This window comes from Botryllus schlosseri, chromosome 13 (assembly GCF_051294905.1).
Source record: "Botryllus schlosseri isolate E-star chromosome 13, Bs_hap1, whole genome shotgun sequence".
NCBI lineage: Eukaryota > Metazoa > Chordata > Ascidiacea > Stolidobranchia > Styelidae > Botryllus > Botryllus schlosseri.
In genome coordinates, this window is record NC_137248.1 from 5,924,793 (window position 1) to 5,952,750 (window position 27,958).

The 27,958-nt window shown below is 39.8% G+C and overlaps 1 protein-coding gene across 1 annotated transcript; it reads left to right on the forward strand.

The window, feature by feature from the left end:
* Window positions 1–23: 23 nt before the first annotated feature.
* On the forward strand, window positions 24–27,896 carry LOC145454030 (IQ motif and SEC7 domain-containing protein 1-like). Its single transcript, XM_080332003.1, has 14 exons — window positions 24–292; window positions 2,207–2,265; window positions 3,895–4,034; window positions 6,110–6,822; window positions 9,945–10,115; window positions 10,991–11,152; window positions 11,214–11,328; window positions 17,538–17,712; window positions 18,533–18,642; window positions 20,240–20,395; window positions 24,747–24,846; window positions 24,908–25,060; window positions 25,422–25,523; window positions 26,096–27,896. Exons 1-14 carry the CDS (start codon window positions 138–140, stop codon window positions 26,341–26,343), a joined length of 2,559 nt encoding a protein of 852 aa, XP_080188129.1. The 5' UTR covers window positions 24–137; the 3' UTR covers window positions 26,344–27,896.
* The last annotated feature ends 62 nt before the right edge of the window (window positions 27,897–27,958 follow it).

The following is a 27,958-nucleotide window of genomic DNA, read 5'->3' on the forward strand; positions in this document are numbered from 1 at the left end:
CCAGTCTCGGTGGATGCTACAGTGGCTATTGCTTTACGAATAATCCCAAACATAACACTAATTTCATTGCTGTTTGTTGAACAGGAATAGTGTGATTAGGTGGACTATGGCATGTTCGTTTTGTAGATTTTTGAGTGATGGCAGCTAAAGAACATGGAAATGCCTATGAATTACTAGCTCAGCTCAAAGAAGTTATCCAAGAACAGGAGAAGACTATAAAACATCAAAGTGAACGGATAAAGCAACTCGAAAATGAGAATGCCCTGCTGAAAGCGGATTATGAAACACTGCGGTAGATGATTTTTAATTTTCTTGAATTTGTTGTATGCTTGATAATAGTAACAAATGATTTGTTGACCAAGATGTTAATGCATATTGTATGTATTTAGTTATACCGCAATTTCAAAATAATTTCCACTCGTATTAAAATGAAATTGGTGGCCATTAATGGAAATGATCGAGAAAACGTCCCCCTTGGTGTCCACCCAATTGCTATTTTCCCACCCAGTGTTTTCGAATGTTCAGGAGCACTAGTGTGTGAGATCGGTGGTATTTGAGATAGGCCTACATACCATAGCTTATTGTCATTCCCATGCGGGTTAATTTCATTTTATAAAACATGGGTATAGCCTTTGACAACAAATGCGATTAATTGCAGAAAACAGCCAAGATTCCAGTGTATAAATAATATGATCACCGACGTCATGTTTCTATTGAAGTTTTGTATGAAAATCGCATTGAAATGAGATGAACTTGTAGCCTATAGGAAGGAAAGGAGGTCGTATATTTCATCTGCATTATCGAGGTGTTTGGGCGATGGGGATGCAATTGCAAGTGGGGCCAATTCGCAAGAATTATTTCTGACAATGCTAATATTGATAAAGGCTTATATCTTCGCTGCGGAATCAAAGTTTATTATGTCCATTTTACACATTTTCTAAACATCAACTTGATGAAATGTTTTCTTTTTCTTTTGTCCAGATATCTTGGCCATGATTAACTTTATAACAATGTGATAAACATGACCAAAATACGTCCGAAAAATGTACAAAAAGTTGAAAATTGGACACTGCGGCGATTTAGTGAGAGAAAGGCTGATATAAGAGGTGAAATGAAAAACTCCTGTCATCAGCACTGAACGGTCGACTACGTAGTACGTAAAAATTCAGCTGGTGCTGACCATGTTATATCAAATTTTTTGTTACTTGGGCTTCAGTGGAAAGTGTACAATGTACTGTATGTCAAAAACTGGCGTAGTGGAAAGATTTATATGGCAATACTAGGTTATTCTGCAATGAAGGTGGAATATGCCATACATGTGTTGTTAGGGTCAGAGTTTGAGTGTGCAAAATTCAGAAACAGAATCACCTGCAACTGATTCCCTTGTTAAAAATATACCTAATAATTACAGTTTAATTACAGTAGTTTACAATCTCTTATAAAAGCTTTGCAACCAACTATTGAAGCTGTGTGCCCTTTGTAGGTTAAAGGAAAGCAACTATGCAAGACTGACACATCTCAGATCATGCAACGCTTTGAACTATTCCAGCAAATAGTGTGGTGTCCTTATACTTTGCTAGAATTATCAGATTGATAAAACGGCAATTTTCGCATAAAGAAAACAATAGTGGTAGTACTCAGTTGTGTGAAGTTCAAATATGATTCGGGGCAAAAGTCCTGCCTTTATGTCGGAATTCTCACATCCGTGGCATTCTCGGAAACTGTCTTATAATGACAATGAGTGACAAAGGTGATACCTATTTGGCTATTTCCAATCCCCGTAAGGATGAGCGTAGTCACGCTGAGTCGGTGAGACAATTACCATATAGCGCATTATGAAAGTTGCCACTGAGGGAAGTGAGTCAATGTAGTTCTGAATACTTTTCTGTTAGCTTGTCAATACACACTCTTTTTGTGGCGCTTGATATAGTGTCTATGCCAAACTCAATTTCATACAAGAAACATGATGCAATTGACATGTAGTGAATTTTAATAGCTACCGTATTTCCAAGTAATAGTAATATAGATGATAAATATTTCTCTCTTAGCTAGATCTATTGGTGCGAAAAGATTCTTTAATAAGTGTTAATAATGCAGGATTTTCTACCGTTCATGGCTTGACAGTCAATATTGCTCATGGAATTAGTATTTGGCTGTATCCATACCAAGCATTGGTCTATATTAATCGTATTCAATCATTTTTCAGCGCTGATCAACGACGCAATTCTAATGATGAATCCTGCCAGGCTGAATCTTCAACTAACAGTAAGCATTTACTGCATTCACTTAAGCTATCCTGGTAATGGCAATGAGATGTTTGTCATTGCTTGATTGCATTAAATCTATCCGATCGTCTGTATTGGTTTGCAAGTATCCATTCCTGTTTCTTACAAATTTTGGTTGTAACCTTAATTTATAGGCTAATGGATGGTCCTATTCTACCACTTTTCGTATACCAGTATTTTATGACAATGTTATATCTATCTGTTATATCTGTTGCATCCAACTTTTCCAAGAGGATTTTGTCTAATCTATTAATAGAAAGGAAATCAAGTGCTACGTAATACCAGACTGCCGCAACTGTAGAGCATATTTGTTGTATGGAAATGCATCCACCGCAATACTTTCCTTTGTGCCGGCCTACTGAAAGTTATGTTTGAGGAAATTGCAGCCCTTGCTTTTTGCTGAAGAGTTTATATACAAATAAATGCACATCCTTCAGCTCTTTGCACCACACAGAGATATACTCGTTAGGCCTACATAGTTAGTTACCTGATATTTGTTGTTCATTTATACGATCCATTGGTGTGATTTGATGAAAGTTGCGTTGTCTTCACATTTAATGGATTCTGACTCAACTATATTGTATTGATTGAAATGCTGTCATCTATTGCATCATAGTTTTCAGAGGGCAAGTAGAGTTGAGAATTTTATTCAGTAACATGGTGCAGATCAGTAAAAATATCAAAATACAACACAACTTGTATAATATTTTCAATATATCACTAATAAAATCGGCACTTTCATTTCTTATGCATTCAAGACACACACAATGCAATGTAATGAACAGACAGTTGGATGTCGAGACGACCAAGTACGATCTCTCAATCTAACAAACCGTGCTTGATCTTGATCCTTCGAGTGTCTGTCTTCTTCGATGCTTTTTCCAAGCTTCTTTGACCGGGTTTATGTGAAGACAACGTAAGAACAGCGACATAGAGGAGGAGGATCCCAGATAAACTTCCTACAGCACTTCAAAATGTGCCGATGTCGAGACTCAACCCGGGTTATCCTCTGTTGATGGTAGCAGATTTACCGACTATGCCAACTCCCCCACCGTAATTGAACGAAAGAGAGCAATCATACATAGATGATAAATGAAATGACTTTTCGAACATGATTAAGACAATGTAGTATTCCTTCAAATTTTGTTACCGTGAAGGTAACTCCATTTTCCAAAATATCATTCGGTTCGATGTAAGGAGTACTTTCTGCTTGTGAGTGTTAAATGTAATTGAAAGAAAATAACTTCTCAATCAGTGCACTACCATTTTCGATATTCGATCGATTTATGGAGTGGTGGGCTATTGTTATTGTAATTTGATTAATGAATAATTTCTTGAATATAAATACAAGGACATAATTTGACTTGTGAATTTGCTTTTGATGAGTTGTCAACACTCCTTCCATTGCTTTCCACTCAGATCCAGGCGACCAATGTGCTGAGTATATTATGAGTAATACCAGCCTGTGTTTTGACGATTATGCAACTTCAAATTTACTGATATACCACGGCACACAAAGAATGAATCACAACTTTGCAGATGTCATATAGTCTGTGGTTTATATCTCCGTAGGGCATGGAAACCTGACACTATGTGTTGTGTTTCTCAGATGACGAAAGCCTATCCACTGTTGTGAGGAGGTCTAGCAGCCTTCACCGCAAACACCTAGAAGAGCAAGATGCGAAGGGAAGGCCGGAATCGTACGAGCTCAGCTCTGATCTTCAAGATAGAAGAATTGAGGTTCTTCGTGTAAGTTGTATTCTCGGGTTAACAGCTCCTCGTTTGTGAACATTTCTTGCACTATTATGCAGTATTTTACTTTCTATAATTGGTTTGTACCTGCACACGAGTTTAAAAGCACAATTTTGGAAGCAGTCCCAATTTAGACACCGATGAAACTTGTTCTATATGAAATTGCCAAATTTATGATCATACGTTTCAATATTCTATGGTCCACTACGCTCGCCCTTGCTGATTGTTTGGCCTAATACCCTGATGATTTTGTCCACACAAAGGTCAATATTTTTGTGTGAATGTCCCTTGTTTAATTTTGATTTTTCCCAACAACTTCCCTATGGAACGGACGGAATTCCTTGCCATCAGTCTTTGTGATGATGTTGTGTTCACGGTCAGCTACTCTGTATAAACTGCAATGGTGTAATTGATGTTGGTGACTTTGTAGGTTTGGTTTGCATGCGTCGGTTTCTGTGTCACATTTACAATGTCACATTACTGATCAGCTGACCCGGCCGTGCTTTTAAAAGGCGCACGTTCAAACATTGCACTGTGCTGGAATGTCGATATAACAACAGCGATGTTTGCTTTTTCGGCGTTTCATCTGGGATACGGTCTCGATATGTCGCTGATGCATAGATGATCACTTGAACAGTAACAAAGTACTTGTAGTTTTTCCGAATACTCTAGGCTTTGCGAACTTTTAATACTTACTGAAGTAGTCATGTTTTTAGACAACTTCCACTTTTGCCTAACACTTTTTTCGGCAAAACTAATAATTATGACTAGGGCGATCTTTTTTTGACATGTCAAAAAAGTCATAATTTTGTCATGAAGTATTTTACAAAATCAAAATTTTTTTTGCAACCTGCATTTCATTTGTATCGTAGATGTTTGCACTGTCGGTGAAGTTCTCATTTGACATTTTAGAGCTTGCAGGCTACTTTATAGGTCTACCGTTGTGGACGGCTCATTGTCTGCCCATTGTGAATCATAAACATTCAAATGAAGCAAATAGGTTGGCATGGTGTTATGCTCAATGTACCCTGTACCGCAATATCCTAACTGAAGCAAGACTGCGTGGGCATTGCATGGTTCTTATATCAAGCACATGTTGAAAATTGTGATGACTTCAGTGTTGTCAGCCAACAACTGCTGCTGTTGAGCGTTCTTTCCATTCTTGGTAACCTATTTAGACACTTTCTACCCGAGAATGTAGGAAAGCATCTTTCGTAGTACTACAATAAATATTAATTGTTTCTGCCATTATATGCGATATAATAACTACCGGTACTGGAATTCTTTATAGGGCCAGATTTCGTTAAAATAAAGTTTTTTCATGTGAACAATTCGTCAGTTTCTGAGTCAATTCTAATATTATGTCGGAAAACACCTAATTTGCATACGAGTCAAAATTTGGTCAAGAATAATTTTTTTAAGGTCAAAAAATGTCAAAATTTTGATTTGTTAGGTCATAATTTTCTGTTTTTTGGGTAAAAAAAATTCCTCTAATTATGACACTTCGGATTTTAATGGACTCTTGGAGGTGCAGAGCTTGGATATACAATTGAATGGTATATCCATATTGGTGTAAACCTCGAGTATTTTCGGCTTACACTCGTCAGGGGAAATTGTCAGCAACTAGGAGAGAATTGAGAAGAACATTGTGCATCAACAATCGTACTCTCTGTTATGACAACAATGTATCATGGTAGCTGAATGATGTTCTAAAATCGCGTTGTTTTGCACTTCCTCAATTTTGCAAACGGCCACCTGCGATAAACTGCTGAAAGCACTTTTCACTCACTACTTCATTGAGTACTTTTCTGAACTTTGTTTTCTACTAATGCTACGTTTTGACGATGTTTTTGAAATTTCCGCTTCCAATCGTGACTGAGCAGAAATTTACGGTGTGACTTCAACTTATTTCTGCACCAGCAGCCACACAGACCACTTTCTGTTTCAGTTTCAAAAGTAGTTTTTCACATCTCTCAAATTGCCGCTTCCACTCGTGACTGAGTAGGAATTTGCTGGGTTGCTCCCCACATCTTTGCGCTTGGTAGCGAGTTAGCAACGCTGATTGCTTTCAGAACAAATACGGCGGCGCCGACAATTGCGAAAAGGCCGCGCGCATCATCCAAGAGGCCTACCGCGCCTACCGTATGCGTCTCAACTTCCGTAAGATACGCAAGTCGAAAAGCCGCCGTCTCACTGTGGAAAATAAGATGGTTTTGTCGTCGGGAAATAAACTCGAGAAAAGCAGTTCAGTCGAAGTCGTGGAGTTGGTACCTGACGAAGATACGGAGGAGACGTTCGACAAGCTTAACGTCGCCGAGCATAATGTGCAAGAGACTGTTAACGACGAAAGTCAAGAGGAGACTTTTAACAGCTTGTACGAGACGAGAGACGCTGAAAAGAAACCGGAGGTACCAGAGACGCCGACCGCGGATATTTTAAGCAACGTGAACTCTCCTACAAATGTTGTGAATTTTGACTTTGTGAAACGCCGCCGGAACCGCCGCGGTTACGAAACCGTGATACTGCCGGGCGGCGACAAGGGCCGGCAACGGGCTGAGATTTTGGATAGTCCCGCTGACAGCGAAGCTGACAACAGTGCCACGCTGACTAGGAAATACAACGGTGACGTGAGATCGGCAAAAGCGATGTCGGTGGACGTTACGGATTTTTCCGCGAGCCCGCACGTAGACGCTAGCTCGACCGTGTCGCACGGTTGGGTGCGTAGCGCTTCCAATATCAGCTTGCCTAGTTTTGATGTGGATGCGGAAGACGACAGTGTGAGGAGGTGAGGAGAAATGCGTTTTTGGTACGTAAACTTGTCGCTTTTTGCCACCGAGGTGTAAGTTTGGATAGAGCTCCCGCTATGAAAGTGTTCTCGTATGTTGTGCAGAACCGAAAAGAGTATTGCGCCCGATTAAATTTTATTGAAGACGAAACATATAGGCCTTTTATATGTCGAAACCTTTAGGTAATTTTACGGAACTCCTGCACACTGCACAGTGTTCGCTTGTGGCACAAAGATAACTATAGAAATACGTATATATATGATTAACTACGGTGCTGTAGAGCGAATTCACTTGAGACAAAATTACCGGCTGCTGCAACATCAAAGCTTAATGGTCGATTCGTTGTGTGTCAAAATTACCTGCATGCACATTGCACACACATCACAAATCGAGAAGGTTGTTGTATTTTTGGCTCACGGCCTTCGCTGCGTCATCTACTCCGGTCCTAACCCTAAATCTAATTCTATCTTTAACCCACATCTGTCGATACCCAAGTGTCGCATGCTCCCATGTCTACAGATCAATTGAATAATAGTCATCGTGTTGTAAAGCGACACTAGTCTAAATGACAAAATTGTTCGTAATTCCTGATTTGATAAACTTCGTCAAGATGTGTAGTGTTATTTGCTTCCTCGTTTTACATTGACGAGTTTACCATTTTTGTTTGATACGTAACTCTCAATTATATTTTAAATCGACTGAATATTTCAAATAGGTGGAGAATTTCCTCTGTAGCTGATGTGTTGAGCTAAGTTCATTAATGATTTCAACACACCCACAAGATTGCGCTTAAATGAAAAGATAGAAAGTGCCAAAAAGACTTGGAGTAGTCTTTCAATCGAACAGACAGCTCAACCTGGAACATCTGAATACCGAACCAGAGGCATGCACAATGATTTAAAAGTAGTAGGAAGTAACATTGAAAGAGCAAGTGATGAGAATGAAGAGGCTAGTGTCGGTAGGCGAAATAGATACCGTACGTCAGATCACTCAGATCGCTTGAGATCCTGGAATGAGTGGAATCAATTATAATCTAGTCGGGCTTTGTGAACATACCGGTATGTGCTCTGTTGAATGAGAAGGGTCGCTTTTGCATTTCTCATCTTCTATACTGAAACTAAAATGAATGATCATTGGTAAATTGCTCTTGTGTCTTATGGTTTGGATTATTCGTGATTGGATTGGTTTGGTGCAAATTTCATTTGAGTGTCAGTGAGCTGATCTTCAGCAATCTTGGAAAATATATAATACAGCCTGGCCCTGGCTGAAACTTATCATTCCCTTTCTGAGTGACCATCCTATGCATGGACTCTGGTTATGGCCTGTATGATTTGTGTTTTGGTTGAAACAAGGAATTTTTGAATGTCACCGTGTCGATGACATGAAAAAGATTAATGGTGGCAAATCTATAAATAATTACTGTTATTAGCCAGACACTCATGCCACATTAGCGATACCAGTCTTGGAATTATTTATGTTTTATCATATTATTCAACATCTATCAGATCCACTTTGCTCTAATAGCTGAAGTTGTTTAGTGAATTATTATCTTAAAGAGCCTAATGTTCAATTATTTGATTTGTAATTCAGCTATGCAGATTAGTGAATATGATGTGTCCAATTTCGTGGATATTATAGATAGCTACTTTAAAATTCTAACTATAAACTTTAAAATTCTAACTATAAAATATTGTAACGATCTGTGAGTTCAGTATTTTGACCATTTTCTCAATTTCCTTACTATAAATCTAACATAATCGCCAGGACACTTTATTGAGATCAGATTTTATTGTAAACGCTCAATATTGGATAAGAAACATTCATGCATAGGACCTACTGACTAGACTTTATGTTGGAATGTGAAGAGACAGTTTGTAGGCCTAGCCTATTTGAATGGATAACATTGTAACATGAATTTGGGACCAATATATCAGGTCTTAATGTATCAACCCACCAGTATATGGTAATCCATATCTGTAGGCACTGTATTACTGTGTACTGTGCAGACTTGACTATTTATTATTTTCTTTTCCTGTGAGTCAAACTTTCCATAATGATACTGGGTCATCGGAACAGGTTTGCCGTTGAATATATAGCTACTGTCTGATGCTATCATGCAGCAACATATCTTTTCTAAGTAGATGTGTACCACACTTACATGACACAGGGTTGGTATAAATGTTAGATCTTTTGTGAAAGGTCAATTAACCAGCTAATCTTTTTATACACATCATGGAATCTGGTATGGAAATTTCTCTTTATTACCTACACAGTGGGATGAATCATTGAGATCAATAGAAAAATTTGACTTTCTACTATACCTGTAATTGGTATCAGTATGATATTATCGCTGGTCAATTCATATAAATTGACAAGAGATGTTATCATACAAAGATTCCCTTGCTTGTGGCCGGGAGTTTGCTTGTCAAGTTGTTTTTGCATCAGAGTTTGTGACTTGCTTTGTCCGGCATTTTACTTTGTTCAAACTATACCAAGTGACTACACTTCCATGGTACCTGATTGCTACCTCACGGTCTCAACCAAAACTTGCGTTTTCCTTATTACTTGTTGTAGGCTCGGATGAGCAATGCCTGTATGAGATCCAACTACTTCCTGGATTTGTGAGTCTTGTTATTACAATTATGCCATGGGCGCGAAGCAGCGCTGCGGTAATACTGTCACTGTAATATTGTATTTTTCATCCTGGGATTCATAATGGTTGGAATGCTACCACACGGTTTACAACTAGTTACTATCGAGTATATTTGTACCGAGTAAGTTGGTGTTATTTATCTTGTGGGCGTTGCGTTATTGACACCGTTCAAGTGTACAAAATGACATTTTTCACCTTTTATTTGATTATAGTTAGCATCCGTGTTATGTGAAATGTGGAACACGACATTTTGCATTGTTTGTAGTCTGTTCCGTAATGGGATTTAGAACAATCTAGTCATCCAAAATACGCAAGGCCAATGTAAAGGTCACGATGTATTTTTTTGCCCATTATAAATGTTACAAACGACGAGGTCAAATACCGACATTTCACTAATTTCTTGCTGCTGGCTGTCTACATCTACCTACGCCAGCAGCTCTGTGTTTTAAAGCAGTGATTTACTCCTAGTTCCGACACTGCAAGCATCACAAGCGGGCAAAGTGAATTTTCTATCGGTATCGTGTCAGAGGGTTATCAACGCCGTAGCACTTTGAGCACGAGAGGAAGTTGGCATATCGACTCAAAGAATGACGTCATGAGAAAAAGATTGTACAGAATAGGCTTGAATCTGTTTAACAAGTAAGTGATATTTAGCTATCTAGCTTGCATTTCCTATTTGCATGCATGGACTCCGAATTTGTTTACATATCATACCTTTCATGACATGCCCGATCCTATTATGTTTAATACAAAGTTTAATTCATTACAGTACTATTCAAATATTGTGCTGCCAGCTTCTCTTTTTCCATTTTATCGGAAACATTTGAAAGAATATTGTTGTTTTTTTCGGGTCATTTGAAAAATGTAAGGAGTTCTCTGCATTCATGTGTCCAATAAGTCGCGATCTTATCGAATATAATTATCATATATTTTGTTGGTGCGCGTGACACCTATGTTTGCATTGTGTTTTAGCTACTAGTGCTAGGTACGAGTCGTTATCCCTGCCGTGACCTTAGTCTGTAACGCGTAGGCTTGTTGATTGAAAAAATATGCGGAACGCGTTGTCGTACCGCCGAAAAGTTGCAGCGCTTATGTCGGTGGCACTGAATCACGAGATATAGTGACTGGTTGTGATTCATGCCGGGTTAAGTTATCATAGCAGTCAAACAAACACTAACGCAGACTGCTGGGTTTTCGAAATGACAAATTAGAACTCGACCTACTCCCTTTTCAAAACTTGCTAGAGCTAGAGCTAACGATCTTTAAAGATCGAACTATCTAACTAAAACACAAATTCAACTCATTAATTTTTGTCTCACCGCATTTCATGAAGGATGAGGTTCCGGGTTTGCGTAACTAGAACTAGAACTACTCACTTGTCAACATCTCTAACTAGAACTAGAAGTTCTAAAAATCAATGGTTAGTTGACCATCAACCAACCAAATTGGGAGTTTGCGCAAGTATGGTAACGGCACCCGAAGCACCTTTATCATCGCTGCTTTTTTATTCGCAGAAAACCTGAAAAAGGCATTGAATTTCTGGTTGAACACGCGTTCATCGAAAAAACAGCGCCGGCCGTCGCCTCGTTCCTTCTGAACCGGAAAGGTTTGAGCAGGCAAATGGTGGGCGAATATCTCGGAAACTCTCAAATCAGATTTAATTCCGAGACTCTGGAGTGAGCTCGATTTGGTTTCCTAGTCTCTCGTAGATATCGATTGCGTTTGATCTTTGTGCAGCGCCGTTTGCGAATTGATGGATTTCAGCGGGATGGATATTGACGACGCGCTGCGAGATTTTCAAAGACAGGTCAAGGTGCAAGGCGAGGCGCAGAAAGTGGACAAGTTGATAGAAGTAAGTGCGTGGGGGTATTTTTTCCTGATATCTCTGTATGTAGGGGGAAATGACTCAAAACCTTATTGAAAATGGTCATCTCTTTCTTTATATCGTATATTTGGCTATGGCTATGAATATCACAAGTGTTCTGTCCTCTCTTGTGGCCGACATCATGGCCTACTAAAAACACGGCCTTACAGTCTGCCTATTGACCTGAAAATTAAGAGGCCAGCTCCGAAACAGTGTAAATCTCACGGTTATACCTACGCAGATGGTAAGTAGCGCGCAAGTCAAAACCACAAGTGGATTCTGACCAGGATTTATTGTGTTAAGATGATGGAATATCGTTTTAACACGGAAACAATCATTTTAGTCCCAAAAGAGCTGCTAGTCAGGTGGATAACCCACTGATATCACTGCAAAAGCTCGTGCGGATGAATACAGTTGTAGTTGTTGTTGTTGAAGAAGTCAAGACATTTGCAGTTGTGCGGGTTGCGCCGTGTGTTGCTGTTCGTCGCATTGCACTTGTTTCTTTCGCTGTCTAGAGTATATTCACGAGCTAAGGGTCAGTATTATCATTTGATAGGTTAGTTGGCAATCCGGTTACGGTTCCTCGACAGTGCCAGCGGTTCAAGTTGACGCGAAGAACGTCGTGTACGAACGGCTCCATTGTAGTATCATAATCTGCTTTCTCGCAAACATAGTCTTGGATACGGTAGTCTATTTGACGAATTGTATAACTGGTAGCTTTGGTTCTAAGACATTTATGATAACGAAGGCATGTTCATTGTAACTGTTTCTATAGAATTTCATTAATTGTTGCAAGGCTTGGATATGGTGCTGTGGCGGAATACTATTTTAAAGTGATATATACTTATAGGCTGATTTGTTAATATTCATTTTCTAGTGTAGTTAATAGGGGATGGCCGATGGTTCTTAAGTGCTGCGTGGTTGGTGTACTTTTGGATATACTACTGTGAAATCTGCCAAAGTCTCAAGCAGGGGATCAGCATGTTATGTACTATGAGCTATGTTTGGAAGGCTTTCCAAAAATCAAGAATGCCATGAAAATTGACGTCAATTGAGGGTGCAGATGCAACATAACGGGATACCTGTGCCTTTACCAACATGGTTCCGCACAAGCAAGAATACTCTGCTCAAAAGGAAATGCGAGCTACTAAACTTCCCAAGCTATTTGGATAGTCTAACTGATCCGGATCCCGAAGTAGATATTTTAGAGGAGCTGCGTAATCTAAGATACCACAAGGCTGGAGATACTCTGGCATCATCTAGCACTATGATCCGGTACTGCTTGCTTTTACGTTCTATTTCTTGCCAAGCGTACAAGACACTTTTGGAAATGTTCCCTATGCCATCTTTGAGCTGTTTGCGAACAAGACTAAAGGGACTGTTGATTTTTCAAAGTCCATGGAAATTTCTGAGGATGTCATTGTGATGGTGGATGAAATGTATCTGCAAAAATTGTGCAATATCATGGTGGCAAATGTTATGGTGCTGATGAAGACGGAAATATTTGCCAAGGTGTTATAGTGATAATGATCAATGGACTTGAAAAATCGCTTCCTTTAGTCCTACAAATTTAACCAGAAACACAAGTTTAAGGTGCCTCGTTAACGCAAAAGCTGTCTGATCTCGGATCTAGGATTTAATGCGAGAGGTATTGCTTCTGACAACCACAGCACCAACGTTCGTGCTTTCAATATACTGTCATCACAGTTAGGATCAAACTCCGAGTTGTTCATCAGTCATCCAAGTTGCAAGACAAAAATCTATCTATTTTATGACAACGTTCATTTGGTGCAGAACCTTCGCAACAATCTACTGAATGCTAGGCAATTTTCCTTTCCATCATTATATATCAAAGGTGGCGATATATCCATAATTAGCCCTGCTGGTTATATTGCATTGCAATTGGAGTGTAATTTGCGAATGGCTCCAAAGCTAACAAAAAAGCACTACATCCTGGCCACAACAAGCAGAACGTCAACCTGGCACTGGCTATCTTTGATGAAAAAACCATAGCAGCTTGCTCCAAATACCTTCCAGATAAGGCGGATACCTATTGCTTCCTCAAAGTCATACATATGTGGTGGAGTGTTGGAAACAGCAAGCAGAGGTACTTCCCTAATAGTCTTGGTAATGCTGTCATTCTACGGACTGCACCGAGTGTAGCTTACCCCTCAAGACTGATGAAACCGAAGAGGAATATGATGAATATTTCAGTTTGGTGGATAGGCCTAGGGGACGGTTGACTGTACCTGCCGTTCAAGGTGGCCCATTTTGTATTTGATTCTTTCGCAGTCCTAGATTTGGCTAATCAGCTCATATCCAACCGTGGCACTGTTCCTCTGCTCCGTGCAGCATTATGTGTGTTGAAAGTTGTGTTAGGTAAATCCCGAATTGGTTGTAATGCACATAGTGAAAATAGGCTAGTACAAATGTCGCGTTCCAAAAAATTGTGAACATTTTTTACAATAGTCAGCAAAAATTTGCGAATTCCTCAATAAGGGAATTTCGCCAATTTAAAGAGAGGCAAAGGCAAAAGAAGTGATTGTCCTGTAAGGCTGTGATATTTGTTTCCTAAGGCTCTAATTCAAGAGTTTCTCCACCCATTTTTCATTGATTATACAAATTTTGTTCCTAATTTTTTCGTTATATATTGCTGCAATATACTATTTTTTACATACATTGTGCGCCGGCGTGTTAGTAGAGTACCAAAGACAGGTAGCATTATGACAATATCGCATTTTCTGACCAATTGAGTGCACAGCTGGTAAGGGTTGGAAAGTTGACTTTAGGCCTCTTAATTTTCAGGTCAATAGGCAGACTGTAAGGCCGTGTTTTTAGTAGGCCATGCCGACATATAGTTTGAAAATCCGTCAAGATTGTGTTTGCGTTATCACAGTATATGTATCTGAATTGAAAATCTGAGTTGGAACCCCATGTGTGTACTGTTTATTTGTGGGTCAAGTAATTGTTATGCTCGGGGTTCACATTTTTTGGATTGCGTTGGAAAATGTCTCTCTGAATAGACGATCGAACGTGCTAATATGTTTTGCATGCACTTTAGAGTCTCAGGTGAATTAAAAGCCAATTTATTCTCTGCGTAGCCCTGCAGGATTACAGAGTGATGTCATAATGTTAAAATTTCGGAGCCTATCTGGGATACCATATAGGCAAGCATTTAGTGTATATGCTATTGCCCTAGGCGACTTCACTATTTTTGTCTTCTCTGCTGGTTGAAATTCTCGGCAGATTTGGTATTTATCCTACGTAGTTCGTTTGAAGAATTTGTTTATGTTGATGTGCTGGAAATCCCCTGACGCGATACAAACACAACATTAAACTTGAGGATCAAGGATATGTTAATGTAGGCGACGTCATAAAAGTAGTATCTAGTATCATTTCCACATTTTTTGAACTGTATTACGTCTTCCATATTCTACTCGCAGATTTACACATGAATTTATAATTGATGACGCCGTCGATCTAAATATGGAACTAAATTGCAATGGTAGTGATGTTAATCATGATACTTTAACCCTATCTCCGCGGTCGGCCTCGAGTCCAAATTTTACCGCTCTCACGAAAAAGATCATAAAATCCGAACAGTGGGACTTGAACCAACACCCAATATATCGTTGTAAGCAGGAAACAGCTGCCTAACCAACTGAGCTACTCGGATTGATCAGCTGGGAGAGCTGAAAGCGCTATGAGAAGAAGTGTTTCAGGTTTTGAAAAATTAGAAGAGAATTTTGTTACTGAATTTGCCTTTACGTCATACATAGACGCTCTCGGGGTGAAATCATCGCCTGACTGATTTCACAGCAATATCACCTTTCTAAAATGTCCTGAGTGAGCTTCATACCGTAACACAGTCGAGTGTGAAGGCCGTTTATGTAACACGTGCTCAACGTCGCGCATCTTGCAAACGAGGCTCACACACGCGGCGCGCGTTGTTTTGATAGTCTGGCCGTCACAATATCATTGTATATAATCGGTAATTGCCTATCAATCAGTTGTACGATTTATTGCTATGCGTTGAAATAAACCTTGCTCTTTGAACAACAACAGATGAATCCATGGTGGTTGAATTGACCGGTAGTGATAACCTGCAACTCCTCCATGCTTCCTCAGGCACAGATATGCCGTCAATATGGTTTATTGTGTATCGCATGCGCATCGCGGCATATATATTCAAGTAAAACGATATATTTACGTTTGGCACAATACAATATATTTCAATCATAAGTGGAATACTGACAAACTACACTGCTCAAGGATAACATATATAAAACGGATGATTCAACTGTCTGTATGATGTTGGTATTACAGGCGCGAATACCGTACACTCGCGCCAACTTCCACACCCATGTCTGCAGTGGTTAGCACTGGCTTCGCGTAACTTATATACGATCAACCTTCGTGATACTGATCTTGTTGAAGTGTTATGGACTGCATCTAACTATGTGTGTGACATTCAACTGTGTAAGACAATCGTAAGTGAATGTATATGGCCTTATGTGCCAATGCTCATACGTGCGCGGCATTTTTCACGTAACAGAACATTGCTATATTTCTCATCAATTTGAAGAGTGTTCTATCCAACTAATTGCCGATATTATGGTTGAAATGAACTCTTGCGATCAACAACTACTCTAAAACGACAACTGTGTCTGCTTACGACGTGTAGAACGGAAGATGTAAGGAATTATAAGATTAGCGTTCATTCAGGCGAACTGAGCTACACATTGTATTTTGCGGGAAACGTTTTTCTGTATTCAATCTGCATTTTGAACAGGTTATGCCATAAGGCAATGGTTTATATATAGCTGGTCGTATGCGTATCGACAATCGCTATTTCTAGACGATCATTGTAACCGTTTACGACCCCTACAACGCAAGATGTCGTTAATTGATTGAAGCGTGTTTGTGAAAAACTGTGCATGGATCCTATAGGATCCACCCGCGGGGAAAGGGTTAATATATAAGAATGATTGCATCGATGAGTATTGACATTAAACTAGGAAGTACAGTAGCTCCTTATGGTCTACGCCGTGTGAGATAAACTCCTAATATTGGCAGATAGTGGTCACGATGTCAGTTGCCAGTACGTAGTAGCCCTGCACTTATTCACTGTGTCCAATTGAGTCATATTTATTGACGGCAACATGATCCCACTGCTAAAGTACAGTGGGCTTTCCTTTTACTGATGGTGCTATGATATATTCATTATCTGTGTCTGTAAAATTTTGGCTGATTGTGTGCCCACCGGTCCTGCCAATGATAGTTGGTAAGGATGCGATACGTTATGGATGGTTGATAATGATAACCAGAGATCATTTTGCTGGATTCTAAAGCCCACCTGGTAAATAGATCAATATTTTGCTGGTGCTCATTATTAAATATTGAATTTTGACGGACAAGTTGATGGGTTTTTGTAATTCTTTGTGACCATTTTAATTTTCATACCATAATTATATCGTTAACGGTCAGTGACTGAAGTAACAGAATATTTGGCGGAAGAATTCGATTCGCCGAGCTGCAATTTATCAATATCAACTGCCAAGCTTTCAAGATATCCAGTTAATCTACATCTTTTACAATTTTGCCTTGAACTATGTTTAGCCTACAGTCTTTGGATAGGCCTTCAGCACAAAATCATGCGCGGTTTTCTTTGATAGAATGAGTAATACTTTGAAGATTTTATGCGTTTGCGACCACTCATGATTTCTGATATCAAGCTCTGGTGAAGCCTTGATACATTTTCTGACTTGGTTTGTCTGACTTATTCATTGTATCGCCGACTGGTTGTCAAGGTTTAATCGTCTCGTTTTAACACGATGAATAACTAGCTTATCGATGCATAGAGCTAGCTTTTCCCTACACTTCTACTTGAGATATCGCACCCTGGAACCCTTGACCCGAATATATTTGGAAAGTGAAACCGCTTGTTTCAGTTTCAGGTAGCTAGGTAGTGAGTTGAAATTGATCACTCTGATGTATCGGAACCAGTGTTGTGGTTTACGGACTTTCAAGCATCATCAGATATGTGCTGACTAGATGTGAAATGAGTTTGCTTCGGCAATAAAAATCTTTGCCTGCACTTGTTTTAGTAATAACGTGACTTTGACTACACTGAGTTTTAAATTATCAATTTGAATTTGATCTCCTTGTATTTACACACCTACTCTTGATTGTCGCAGGCATTCTCACAGAGATATTGCACCTGCAATCCAAAGTTTGCGGGCTCTTTGAAGAATCCCGACGCCATATTTGTCTTGGCGTTCGCCATCATCATGCTGAACACCGATCTCCATTCGCCGAACATGAAGCACGAAAAACGCATGACCGAGTCTGATTTCGTGAAAAATCTAAGAGGTGAGCATTGCTAATAGGAAAAAATGAAGTTGAAGTGACGCATGGTGGTTAGAATTTCGTTTAGACCAGCCCGAAGCATATCGTGACAAACGATATATTCATATTATTTCCAAATCCCACTCCAAGCTTTTTCACTAACTTAGTATCTGCTGTTAACCAAATTCGAAATGCAGAACGATTTGCGATGCGACGTAATAATGACAAGTATACAGACTCCAAAATCGCGCAGTCACGGTATAACAGCTTTTAGTAGAAGAAATTGGGCAACTTGAATATATTGTTAGCTGTCATCTTTAAGTTCTGTACTTGGCAATCCCAAAAATGTTTGGGTACTGTCATCAACGATTCATGCGTTGTCTATGTGTACATCAAGATCCAGTAGGCTAATAATTCAGGCTATGCCGCACACTGTTGTACAATTGTACAATACACACAGTGTGCACTGTGCATATTATGTAATAATAATAAGAATTTTCCACATTGTAATCCTGGATACGGTGCAGCTATCCTAGCTCAAGGCTTAGCTTAGGCTTGATGGATTTGGCACTTTGTGTATTTGGCATTAGGAATGTAAAATGTCTTGATATTATAAGAGCGATGCATCAATATTGTATTGATAAATTTGAAAATGAATGTTTCGCTGAATACGTGAATCAATTGAGATATACCACACTTGGTGAATTCAGGTTAGGATTCGGATTAGCGTCTGCCAGGTGTCAAATTCACTAGTAACCAATCCAAGGCCTTATTTACCGTCGAAAGGATACGAAACGTTATCGTCTCGCAACTTGCATGGCAATGACTTTTGCTTGAATTGCAGGCGTCGACGGCGGCGACGATTTGAACGTCAATATGTTGCACGACGTCTACCGCAGGATAAAGCAAGATGAGTTGAAGACTGGGGACGATCACGTTACACAAGTCCTCAACGTAAGTGCCATCAGTACCGGAGTGCTTCTACTTTTTTGGAGTATTCGAATATAGGTTTTCCTATTTGTAGTGTCATCTATCAGGTATTTTGCATTGTCGTGACTCGTGAAGAGAGAGAGAGAGAATTTTATTCATCATCGCAAAATAACAAAAACAGGCAACAAAATAGCATAAAGTTCAGAAACACACCAGCACATACAAAAGTATGGTTACAGTGTCAATTTCAAAGCAAATGAGACGTGTACGATGTACAGTTCATAGAATGAAGGCCAATATGCTTTATGAGAGCAAGATGAAGCTGCAGTGAAGTGATCTGCTGATCACCGAGTCTACGGCAGCTGATGGGAGTAGTTCGGCTATAAATTGCATACATCGCACTGCAAATGTACGACTGAAGATGCATCTTGAAAGGTCTGAAGTAGCCCCCTTCAATGTATTTGACTGCTTCTACCTTTATAAGGAAAATTGTCATGCCATCTGGCCCATGTACCACGGAGACTGCGTTTATTCTAGAAAATCGCACCTATTTGCAGTACGATCAATCATCAGTCGTACACGATTGACCACTTCAGATATACTGCCCCTCGAACAAATTTGCATTTTAAAACCAACCTTTGCTCTGGCACAGTGGTTCTCACCTCTAAATTTGTAAAATAATTGTTAACTTAATTTATATTTTCATATTACGGAAAAGGTGAGGCGGTTTCGCTTGATAACTGCTAAATCTTCAGGACTCGCATCAACAGCATTGAGATGAAACATTCTACTGTGCAAACTCATTTTAGTTGTACAATTCCCTATAGCCTACTTATACAAATATATTGCCGTTTAGAGACTTTTTGTAAAGGTTATTTTGGATTTGAAGTTTCGGCAAATTAGTGAACAGTCGTTTCAAATATAAATTCCTGAATTTTTTTCCTAATCTGGCCCAATAAAGGGATTGAAACCTCGTCACGGAATCCATTTTCTTCTTTGATGTACATAACCACTATTCCAGAATAACTTCAAGTTGAGCTGCTACATAGATATAACTAGGATTGACTTTGGTCGTTCATTAATACATCTGTTCCTCAATTTTGGTGCCATATATGTTGCGATAATGCCCAAAGGTGTCGTTGGAAGCATTGCGTGTTAATATTACATTAGCCACGAGCTATAATTGTGGAAATGGATTTTTGGAACCCGTGTGTCAAATCGAAGGCGCGGTTTTTCAAGACACGACAGCGTATTTCTACCGAAATTCTACACATATTGTTATGTTACCTCAAAGAAAAGTCATTATCCTGCTGTTTATCGCTGTAGTTGATATTTGCACAAGGCAGATGATGGTTGCACGATAATTGAGCTAAGTTTGAACGTGCGCGCGGCCGGCGCGGGAGTCTGTCCAAAAGGGGTGCGCAAAGGCAAAAAGGTTGAGAACCACTGTTTTAGTACTTTTTCAGACCTTCATTTTGTATTTTTACTTGTATTTTGATGTATTTTTGAAATACTACTTGTGCATGATCACAAATGGTTTTATTTCAATATGAGTACCCATCGATAACTGCTTTGAACACCCTCTGTTACAGCGTTACCGAATCTCATTGGTGTTTAACAGGTGGAGAAGAATATTATCGGAAAGAAACCCGTCCTGGCGATACCGCACCGGCGTCTCGTTTGTTATTGCCGACTATATCAAGTCACCGACCCGGCCAAGCCGCAGAAAGTCGGGCTGCATCAGAGGGCCGTTTTCTTATTCAACGATCTATTACTGGTGAGTCTGCTCTTTTGACATCGTCCATGTTTAAATACATCTATTCCCAGCCACAGATAACAGTGGGCCTAAATGAAATTCTTTATGTCTCCATAAATATTACGAGCGGGCGTGCGCTGTTAACCTGTGTGCTACGTATTTCTTTGACAATTTAGTTGCATAAATATTTGAGTTATTTAACCGATGCAATTTCCAGACTCCTGTTGTCTGATGGACCGCTCTGGTGTTGATTCAGCCACTCATTTTATACACAGTGATTTTAACACATTTAATATTGGCGGTGTTCGCTAATTTGACTTGACGCTGTATCAATTGAGGCACTTGGAAGATATTGAAGAATATTAATTTGCAGTCTGCTCCGATACAAGTAGTATTCTAGCTTTCAATTAATCATGTTGTGAATATATGAATTGGTTGTACTTTGATTTTGTGTGTGTCACTGTCTAATAATATTTGAGTGTTCGACTGTCACATCACTAACAAAGAGAGAGTTTAAGGATGAATGTTGACATCTGGAATTTGAAAATCTAACCTATATGGTTACACATTAGATAAGAGACGGAGTAAGATATAATCTATTTATGTCCGTGTCATAATTCGTAAATGTAATGAATTATGTATCGACATACCTATTGTGTGATGTAGAAGAATATAATGTGCGGTATTTGTTTTTTGAAGGAATATGATATCTTTTTGCGATAGTCTCAGGGATATATAGAACTCCGGGATGGCTGACTGCGTCAATTGCGTCATCGCGGTATTACCTAAGTGGGTCCAGATTCGCGCAGTCAGTTTTGATGCACGTTCCGGTCACCCGCTTCATCTGTGTGTAATTTTAAGTTTTTGAGAGCGGTAGAGGCATACAATATCCATGTTTATGTTATTATATAAAGCTAGAGGTTAACTAGGTTATGAGATGTTCAGGTAGTCTGAAACTTTGCGGTATTAGCCCTATTCCTTCAGCAGCAATTTACCGGTATACCGGTACGGTCATTTACTCGCCTTCGGAATATCTCTGCTTCTGTAGTATCTTATGTAACATGTTTTGCTGCGCTGATAATCGTGAGAAGATAACAAAATGTAGAATAATTTCCAACGTTAACATTGATATCCGCAGTATGATTTTGATTACGCCTTGCGGTATGTTTTTCATTTACCGGTATGTTATGCGAATGTATGTCACCATCCAAGGCTGTACATTGTACAAGTACAAGTGTACACTGTACATTTACACTGTGCCGTGTCAACTATGAAGGCGACCGTTAGGAGGGACTTCGTCAGTTAAGATCTTGTACTATAGATGAATATGTGAATATGCAGGTAGTGCTGGTATTGCAGGCTTACCGGTATTCCAGATCATTGCTGGATTATTCCTAGTAAGAATTGGAGCCACTGAGTACACCACTGGTGTGCAAGATTCAAGAGGCATTTCAATTAGGGATAACCAAACATTTGAATCTAATACAAACACAATACAACACGTCAAGGTCGTTGCAGTTGTAAGTGTCCATAACAACTGTTGAATCCAATCTCTTGTTACAGATACTATTAATCAGTTACATGTCTGGTAAAACAAGGCAGGCATATGTTTGTTAATGAACGGCACCTCAATGCTACAGTACTGGAATTATACTTCAACAGAAGTGCACTGTTGTGAACTGCCAATGGCTGACTCCCAGTATATGGCCACAGCATTTGTTGACCATTTGCTCTTACTGAAGCCATGAAGATGCCCACTCCCTTGAATGGATAAGCCAACACAATCGTCAGGACACGATACGACCCTGAGATACGGCCTGTCTTTACCATATAAACACTTATAGCCTATAGGCTATAGGCCTGTACGATGGAGGAAGAGAAAACTCTGAAGATTGCTTTCAATTTGCAAGGTTTAGTCAAATCGTCGCAATAACGCATGGACCTCTCCTCAGTCGGCCCAAGGTAAGTTTGGCTGATTCTAGTGATACGCTATAAATGAGCGATTTACATTAATCCTGATGTGGTTAAAGTAGTCTGCATTGCTACTCAAGTAACAGTCGTATTCCCGGGCGTACTGGTATTTAAACTTCCTCAAGTAGCTGTAGAAAGTGAAATGCCTGCAAGGTACTTAAGTTTGGAGATGGCTGCTTCAAAATTACAAGATGTATCTTCGAAAATAGGCAACACCTACTTGAGTACTGCAATGAAGTAGAAGTACTGCATACATCTATATATATTCTTAATGTTAATTTGTGTCTCTAAATACATCATTTGTTCATTTTTGTTGCAGATTCCGGAAAAACAAACGCGATGTTCCAGCATTTGCATCACGTCAACAGTGGATATCCTGATATATTATACTGGGCACATTCCATTGAAATCTTGGCAAAGATGGCCACGATCTGAATATTTGGATCTCGTGCCTCCTCACCGAGATGATTTTTTGACATGGAATCATCTATCGCTCTATCGGAAAATCTGCAAGACAATGATACTGAATATTTCTTAACTGTATAATGGCATGAAATGCTTCAGGAGGCCTATTCGTGATGTACCGTTAAGCCATAGTGGTAATTTCTTCACTGCGGTCATGAAACTATTTCTCGGTGAACAAAATATCAGCTGAATTCAACAACTGGGTCTACCGAATGCTTCTTAAATTGATAATGATATGTACCAAACTGCTACCCTGGCTACATTTGAACCTGAAGAGAAGTGTCAATGGTGTGTTGATTTCTTGATCAACTTTCATTGAGTGACATAGAAGCTGACAATGCTGCTATCACAATTTCGAGTCCTTACAGGCCGTGCTATCTTTTCGTTATTGGAAATGCTCCATGGTAGGGGTGCATTTAAAACAAACGGTGTTTGAAACACTATGTTTAAAACATGCTTTAAACAAAGGCCTTTTGAAAAAATTCTTTTCAAGTTGTAAAATTATGCCATAATTGTGTAAATACTTTCCAAAATACGTGTTGTATGAGCCTACGGACGATTACCACCCGATATAGCCGACTAATATCGATATGGGATGGCTGGAACCCTCAAAATAGTCGGTTCAACAGCAATAGCACAGATTTTTCGTCAAAGGAGCTATATTTACACTATATTTTCAATTGTCAATGTCAATCCAATATGACGTCACTATTGAATATTCTTGACGTCATGGCTTAAAAAAAGTATCTTCATTCAAGGGCCTGGTTTTAAACATGTTTGTTTTAAATGCAACCCTATACTCCATGGTAATTGTCGATTAACGCGAATTGAAACGGTTAATTTAATCAATCCTATTAACCCCCCCCCCCCCCCCTTCCCAGCTGCAAGGTTTCCGACAATGGCTTGTAAATAGGTAGAAGACGCTGACATTATTCGTTATTCACCCTGTTATTTATGGCCTGATGCAGATTATATGTGTAGAAATTAAACACATTCATGATTTACTGAAATTCAGAGTTGTCATAGTTTACTTAGTTGGCTATACAGCAGTGTCATACTTTACTAGGTTGGCTATACAGCAGTAAGGTTGTGATAAGGGAAGAATGTCTAGCTTACTCACTAACTATTCCGCAAAAGGTTGAGGATCGTTATTCTAGAAACAGCTGTATCGCTAGCTTGCAGAAAAGTGGATATTTCGAGGCAGATTGCAGGTAACTTTCTGGACCTACTTAGGTAAAGGCCAAAATGAAGTCAGCCATCCCGGAGTTCTATATATCCCTGGATAGTCTGTAACCGTTCGGGCCAGGCGTAACGATTTGAGTCCCCTAATCCAAATCCAGTATGAATTTTGATGATTAAAATTTTTGAGTATCAAAATTATACGCCTCTTGCCACTATATGATAAATTTCATCAACAAAAATTATTGTTTTAATAATTTCATCTAACAATCCGGGCTTCGAAACCCAGATTGGCGCTATCATGTCATTCACAACATGTAACGGACTACCCACCTTTATGGAAACGACATTCCTGTTTAGTTGTAATTGATTTGCTGCATTGCGCACAATGCGCAGACTGCTATGTCACAGTTAGTGTTGAGGAATTTGATTGAGTGTAACTTACAATATTTAATCATTAATACTGAAATAAAAATTTTTGGTTGATACTTATCAGGGGTAATCTTCAGCAACTAGTAGAGATTTTAAGTTAAGAGAACTTTGTATACTTCAAATGGTCATAATGTAAAAGGTACATATTTGAACTCCTCAATTTTGTGTTACTATCATGATGATTAAATGATAGCATAATGAGGTGAACACGAGACTCCACCCTTAATACATGATTTATAATCAATTCACCCGACTACTTGAATTCGCCCAGCCCAAGTAACCGCATGTATACCCTGGATTTAATCGATTTGGTCGACTGTTGCAGGTTACAAAGGTTGTACAGAAGAAAAAAAATAGCAACACGTACGCTTATAAATTATCGTTACCATTACACGGAATGAACGTATTGCTCTTTGAGACTACATGTAAGTTTGCGAGTGTTCTCGCCTGCGCTGCAATCGTTACAGACGTGTCTTGTTTGCGCAGTTTACTTGTTTGGAATTCGACTGATCAACATTCTCGACAACAAAGTACTAATTACATTCAACGCGCCAAATGAGCACGACCGTAACAAATTCGTCACCGATTTGAAGGAAAGTATCAACGAGGTGCAGCAGATGGAAAATTACCGAATTGGAGGTTGGTGAATCGTTTTATGTATAGCGCTTGTACTGCTAGTACTGCTCTGGCAAGATAGCGTAATGGTGGAGCGTCCGGCTTCTTGAGCGGTAGCTCATGGGTTCAAACCACGGTCTGGTCAAACCAAAGACTTGATTAGTAACACTGGTATCCATGGCTTCCCCACTGGGCGCTCAGCGTCACCGGGATAGCATGGAGCGGTGGTGCAAGACTCTAAAAGCCTTACAAGGCTATGCACCTTCCTTGTCCAGCGGCATGGACTCTTGGTATGCTATTGCACAGATCGTGTGTATATATATCATGAGTCGGTGTGCCATCCACAGTTTGTGAAATATTCATTGTTAACAATTTTTGTTTGCAGCGGAATTGGAACGCGCACAACTACCGTTGGAAGGACGGGCGTCGCTGAGTCGCGACCAAAAGTACTTGTCGGCTTCCATGCATAATCTCAATCAGATGAGAGGTACGCTATTACAGGATTTGAATTTTTTGTGAATTATGAATCTGAATCGCGTTGCTTTCGTGAACGGACGTCGTGCTCTGAAGAATGTATCATTTTTTGTCGGAAATTTACTAAAACCAAGTTTCCGAGCAATTCTACTTTTTGGAGTACTTGAACTAATTAGGGCCTACTAGATTAGTTGTTTTAGAAAGCATGCGGCGCCTCAACCAAATCTACTTTTTGATGGTGTTAGAGTACATTTTCTTCTGCGGCTTGATGCAGTTTTAGCACGTTTTCACTAGTGTAATCGAATAGAAATTTAGGGCGTTATTTCCACTACTACTTGCCAGGTGTAATTGTCGGCAACTAGTAGAGAATTGATAAGAACATTGTATATCAACAATCGTATATATTTTATAGATATAAACAATGTCTCGAGTGCCAGCCAGAAAATAGTCGGGGTTATTTCAATCTGAATATGTTAATCAATTGCGTATGAAGTTCAGTCCTTCCAAGAGTCTCTTCAAATTGTGTGATGTTTGTGTGAGATCAACGTGTGCCGTCTGTAAATGATTACCGTGCCGCGTTTCCAGGCTCTCCCGAGGCCAACACGGAATCGACGGAAGATCCCCCGCCCTACCAAACCGCTGTTCAAGACCAGAACTTGGCCAACCGCAACAACAACAATTTCAAGGCCGGCAACTTCCAATCGGCGAAGAACTCGTCCGTGCCGTCGATACTCGTGAACGATAAACCCAGCGCCAACGCCCGGGCCGAGTACGAGACTCCCAGAAAGGACAACTCGCAAAATCGTATATCGTTAGGGATATCGCACGTGTGAAGGCGGGCGTCCGTAGTAAAGGGTTATCCGGTCCAGGCAGACCGGTGTGCTCGATTACGGAAAGCGCAGAGACATGCGTGCCGCGTGTCGATCCGTGAACACTGACCGGCCACGAGACTGCGAAGGTGACGTCTGCAGATCACTCTATCGGCTCTGTGCGTCGGCGTGTCCGAAAATTTTTTCTACTATACGCGGACTATGTGCAACTGTCGGACCGTGTTACGATTTTCTTTCTTTGATTTGAATCTCGCGATCTAGTTACAATATAAATAACTAGCCTACGGATGGACACCTGACTCCAAGTTTGGGCAACCAGATACGGCTAAAAATCGGCATTTTTTCTAACAACAGAAGCACCACAACAGGGCAGTGTTGTAGACATTGTATTGGGGCGTTACGATTCATCAAGGCAATCCAAATTTTGGACTTCCAGAGCGATTTTGTGCAAGTTGCAGTGTCCTGACCAGAATATAATATATATTTTCGGAATCAGTGGAATAGTAGCTTTCGTTTAAGGCTACTTTTAGAAAGTTTTGCGATCGTGTCGCAAGCTGCAACATTTACATTATCTGTTCACGAAGCTACCAGAAATGGCCCTAAATAATGCTGGTTTTCGACTTTTAAGGGACATTTTGAGGTAGTTGTATTGCCCTGACCGGAATAAAATATATTTCAGCGCCACAGTAGCTTTCATTCAAGAAGATTTTTAATACATTTTGTTCTTTGGGGGGGGGGGGGTCGCAAGCTACAACATCACAATATCTCTCTGCGAGGCTACCAGAAATTGCTAGCTGTCTCTGGTTGTCAGTTGTTTCTATCCGTTGGTTATTTATCTATGGTTATGCGATGGTTGTGGACAGGCTTGAGGTAAAAAGGAAGTCGCGACATTGCTCTGTTGTGACGTGCGGCGATCATGACGACGTCGCTGTCTATGGCCACGCGCCTGATTGTGGGTTCCGTGTAGATGCGCCTGCTTGCCTGATAATTGCTATTAAAATCATAAGGACTATCGTTTATTACTTTGCATTAAATAGTTACTCATATTTTCGGCGGTTGCTTATCGGTAGCTGCTTATAACGACCTCATTGTGAACGTGCATTAGTGTGACTGTGGGATATCGGTGGTTGATATCGGGCTGTGATAGTCTATGTTTCGTACTGGCTCTTTGTGATTTGGGCCGATTGAAAGTAGTTCCGGTGTCGTTATTGGCCGTTGTGAAAATATGCATCCCATTCAATCCCACTAGAACACGTACTTGAAGAATTTAATTCTGCTAGTCGGTGATTCACAAATAATGAATAGTGACTGATTATAGAATTCCATTGCATAGAAGTATCACTTAGATCATTGATGTTCAAGTTAACAAGTTCTGAAACGCGTTGTATTGAACGACAGTGGCTGATTGACTGAGTTCGTAGAAATCTCGGTCCTGCTCGTTTCTGGTTATATATCATTTTTCTCATTCGAAGTGGTGAAGTGCAATTAACCGATGGTTTACATTGTATGTGGCATGTTTTACTTGTATATCACAGAGAATATATTCGTAACCAGAACTGTGTCCGGTGTGGTGAGTGGGTGAAGGTATAGCTGAAGAATACTTGAGATACTTTACGTG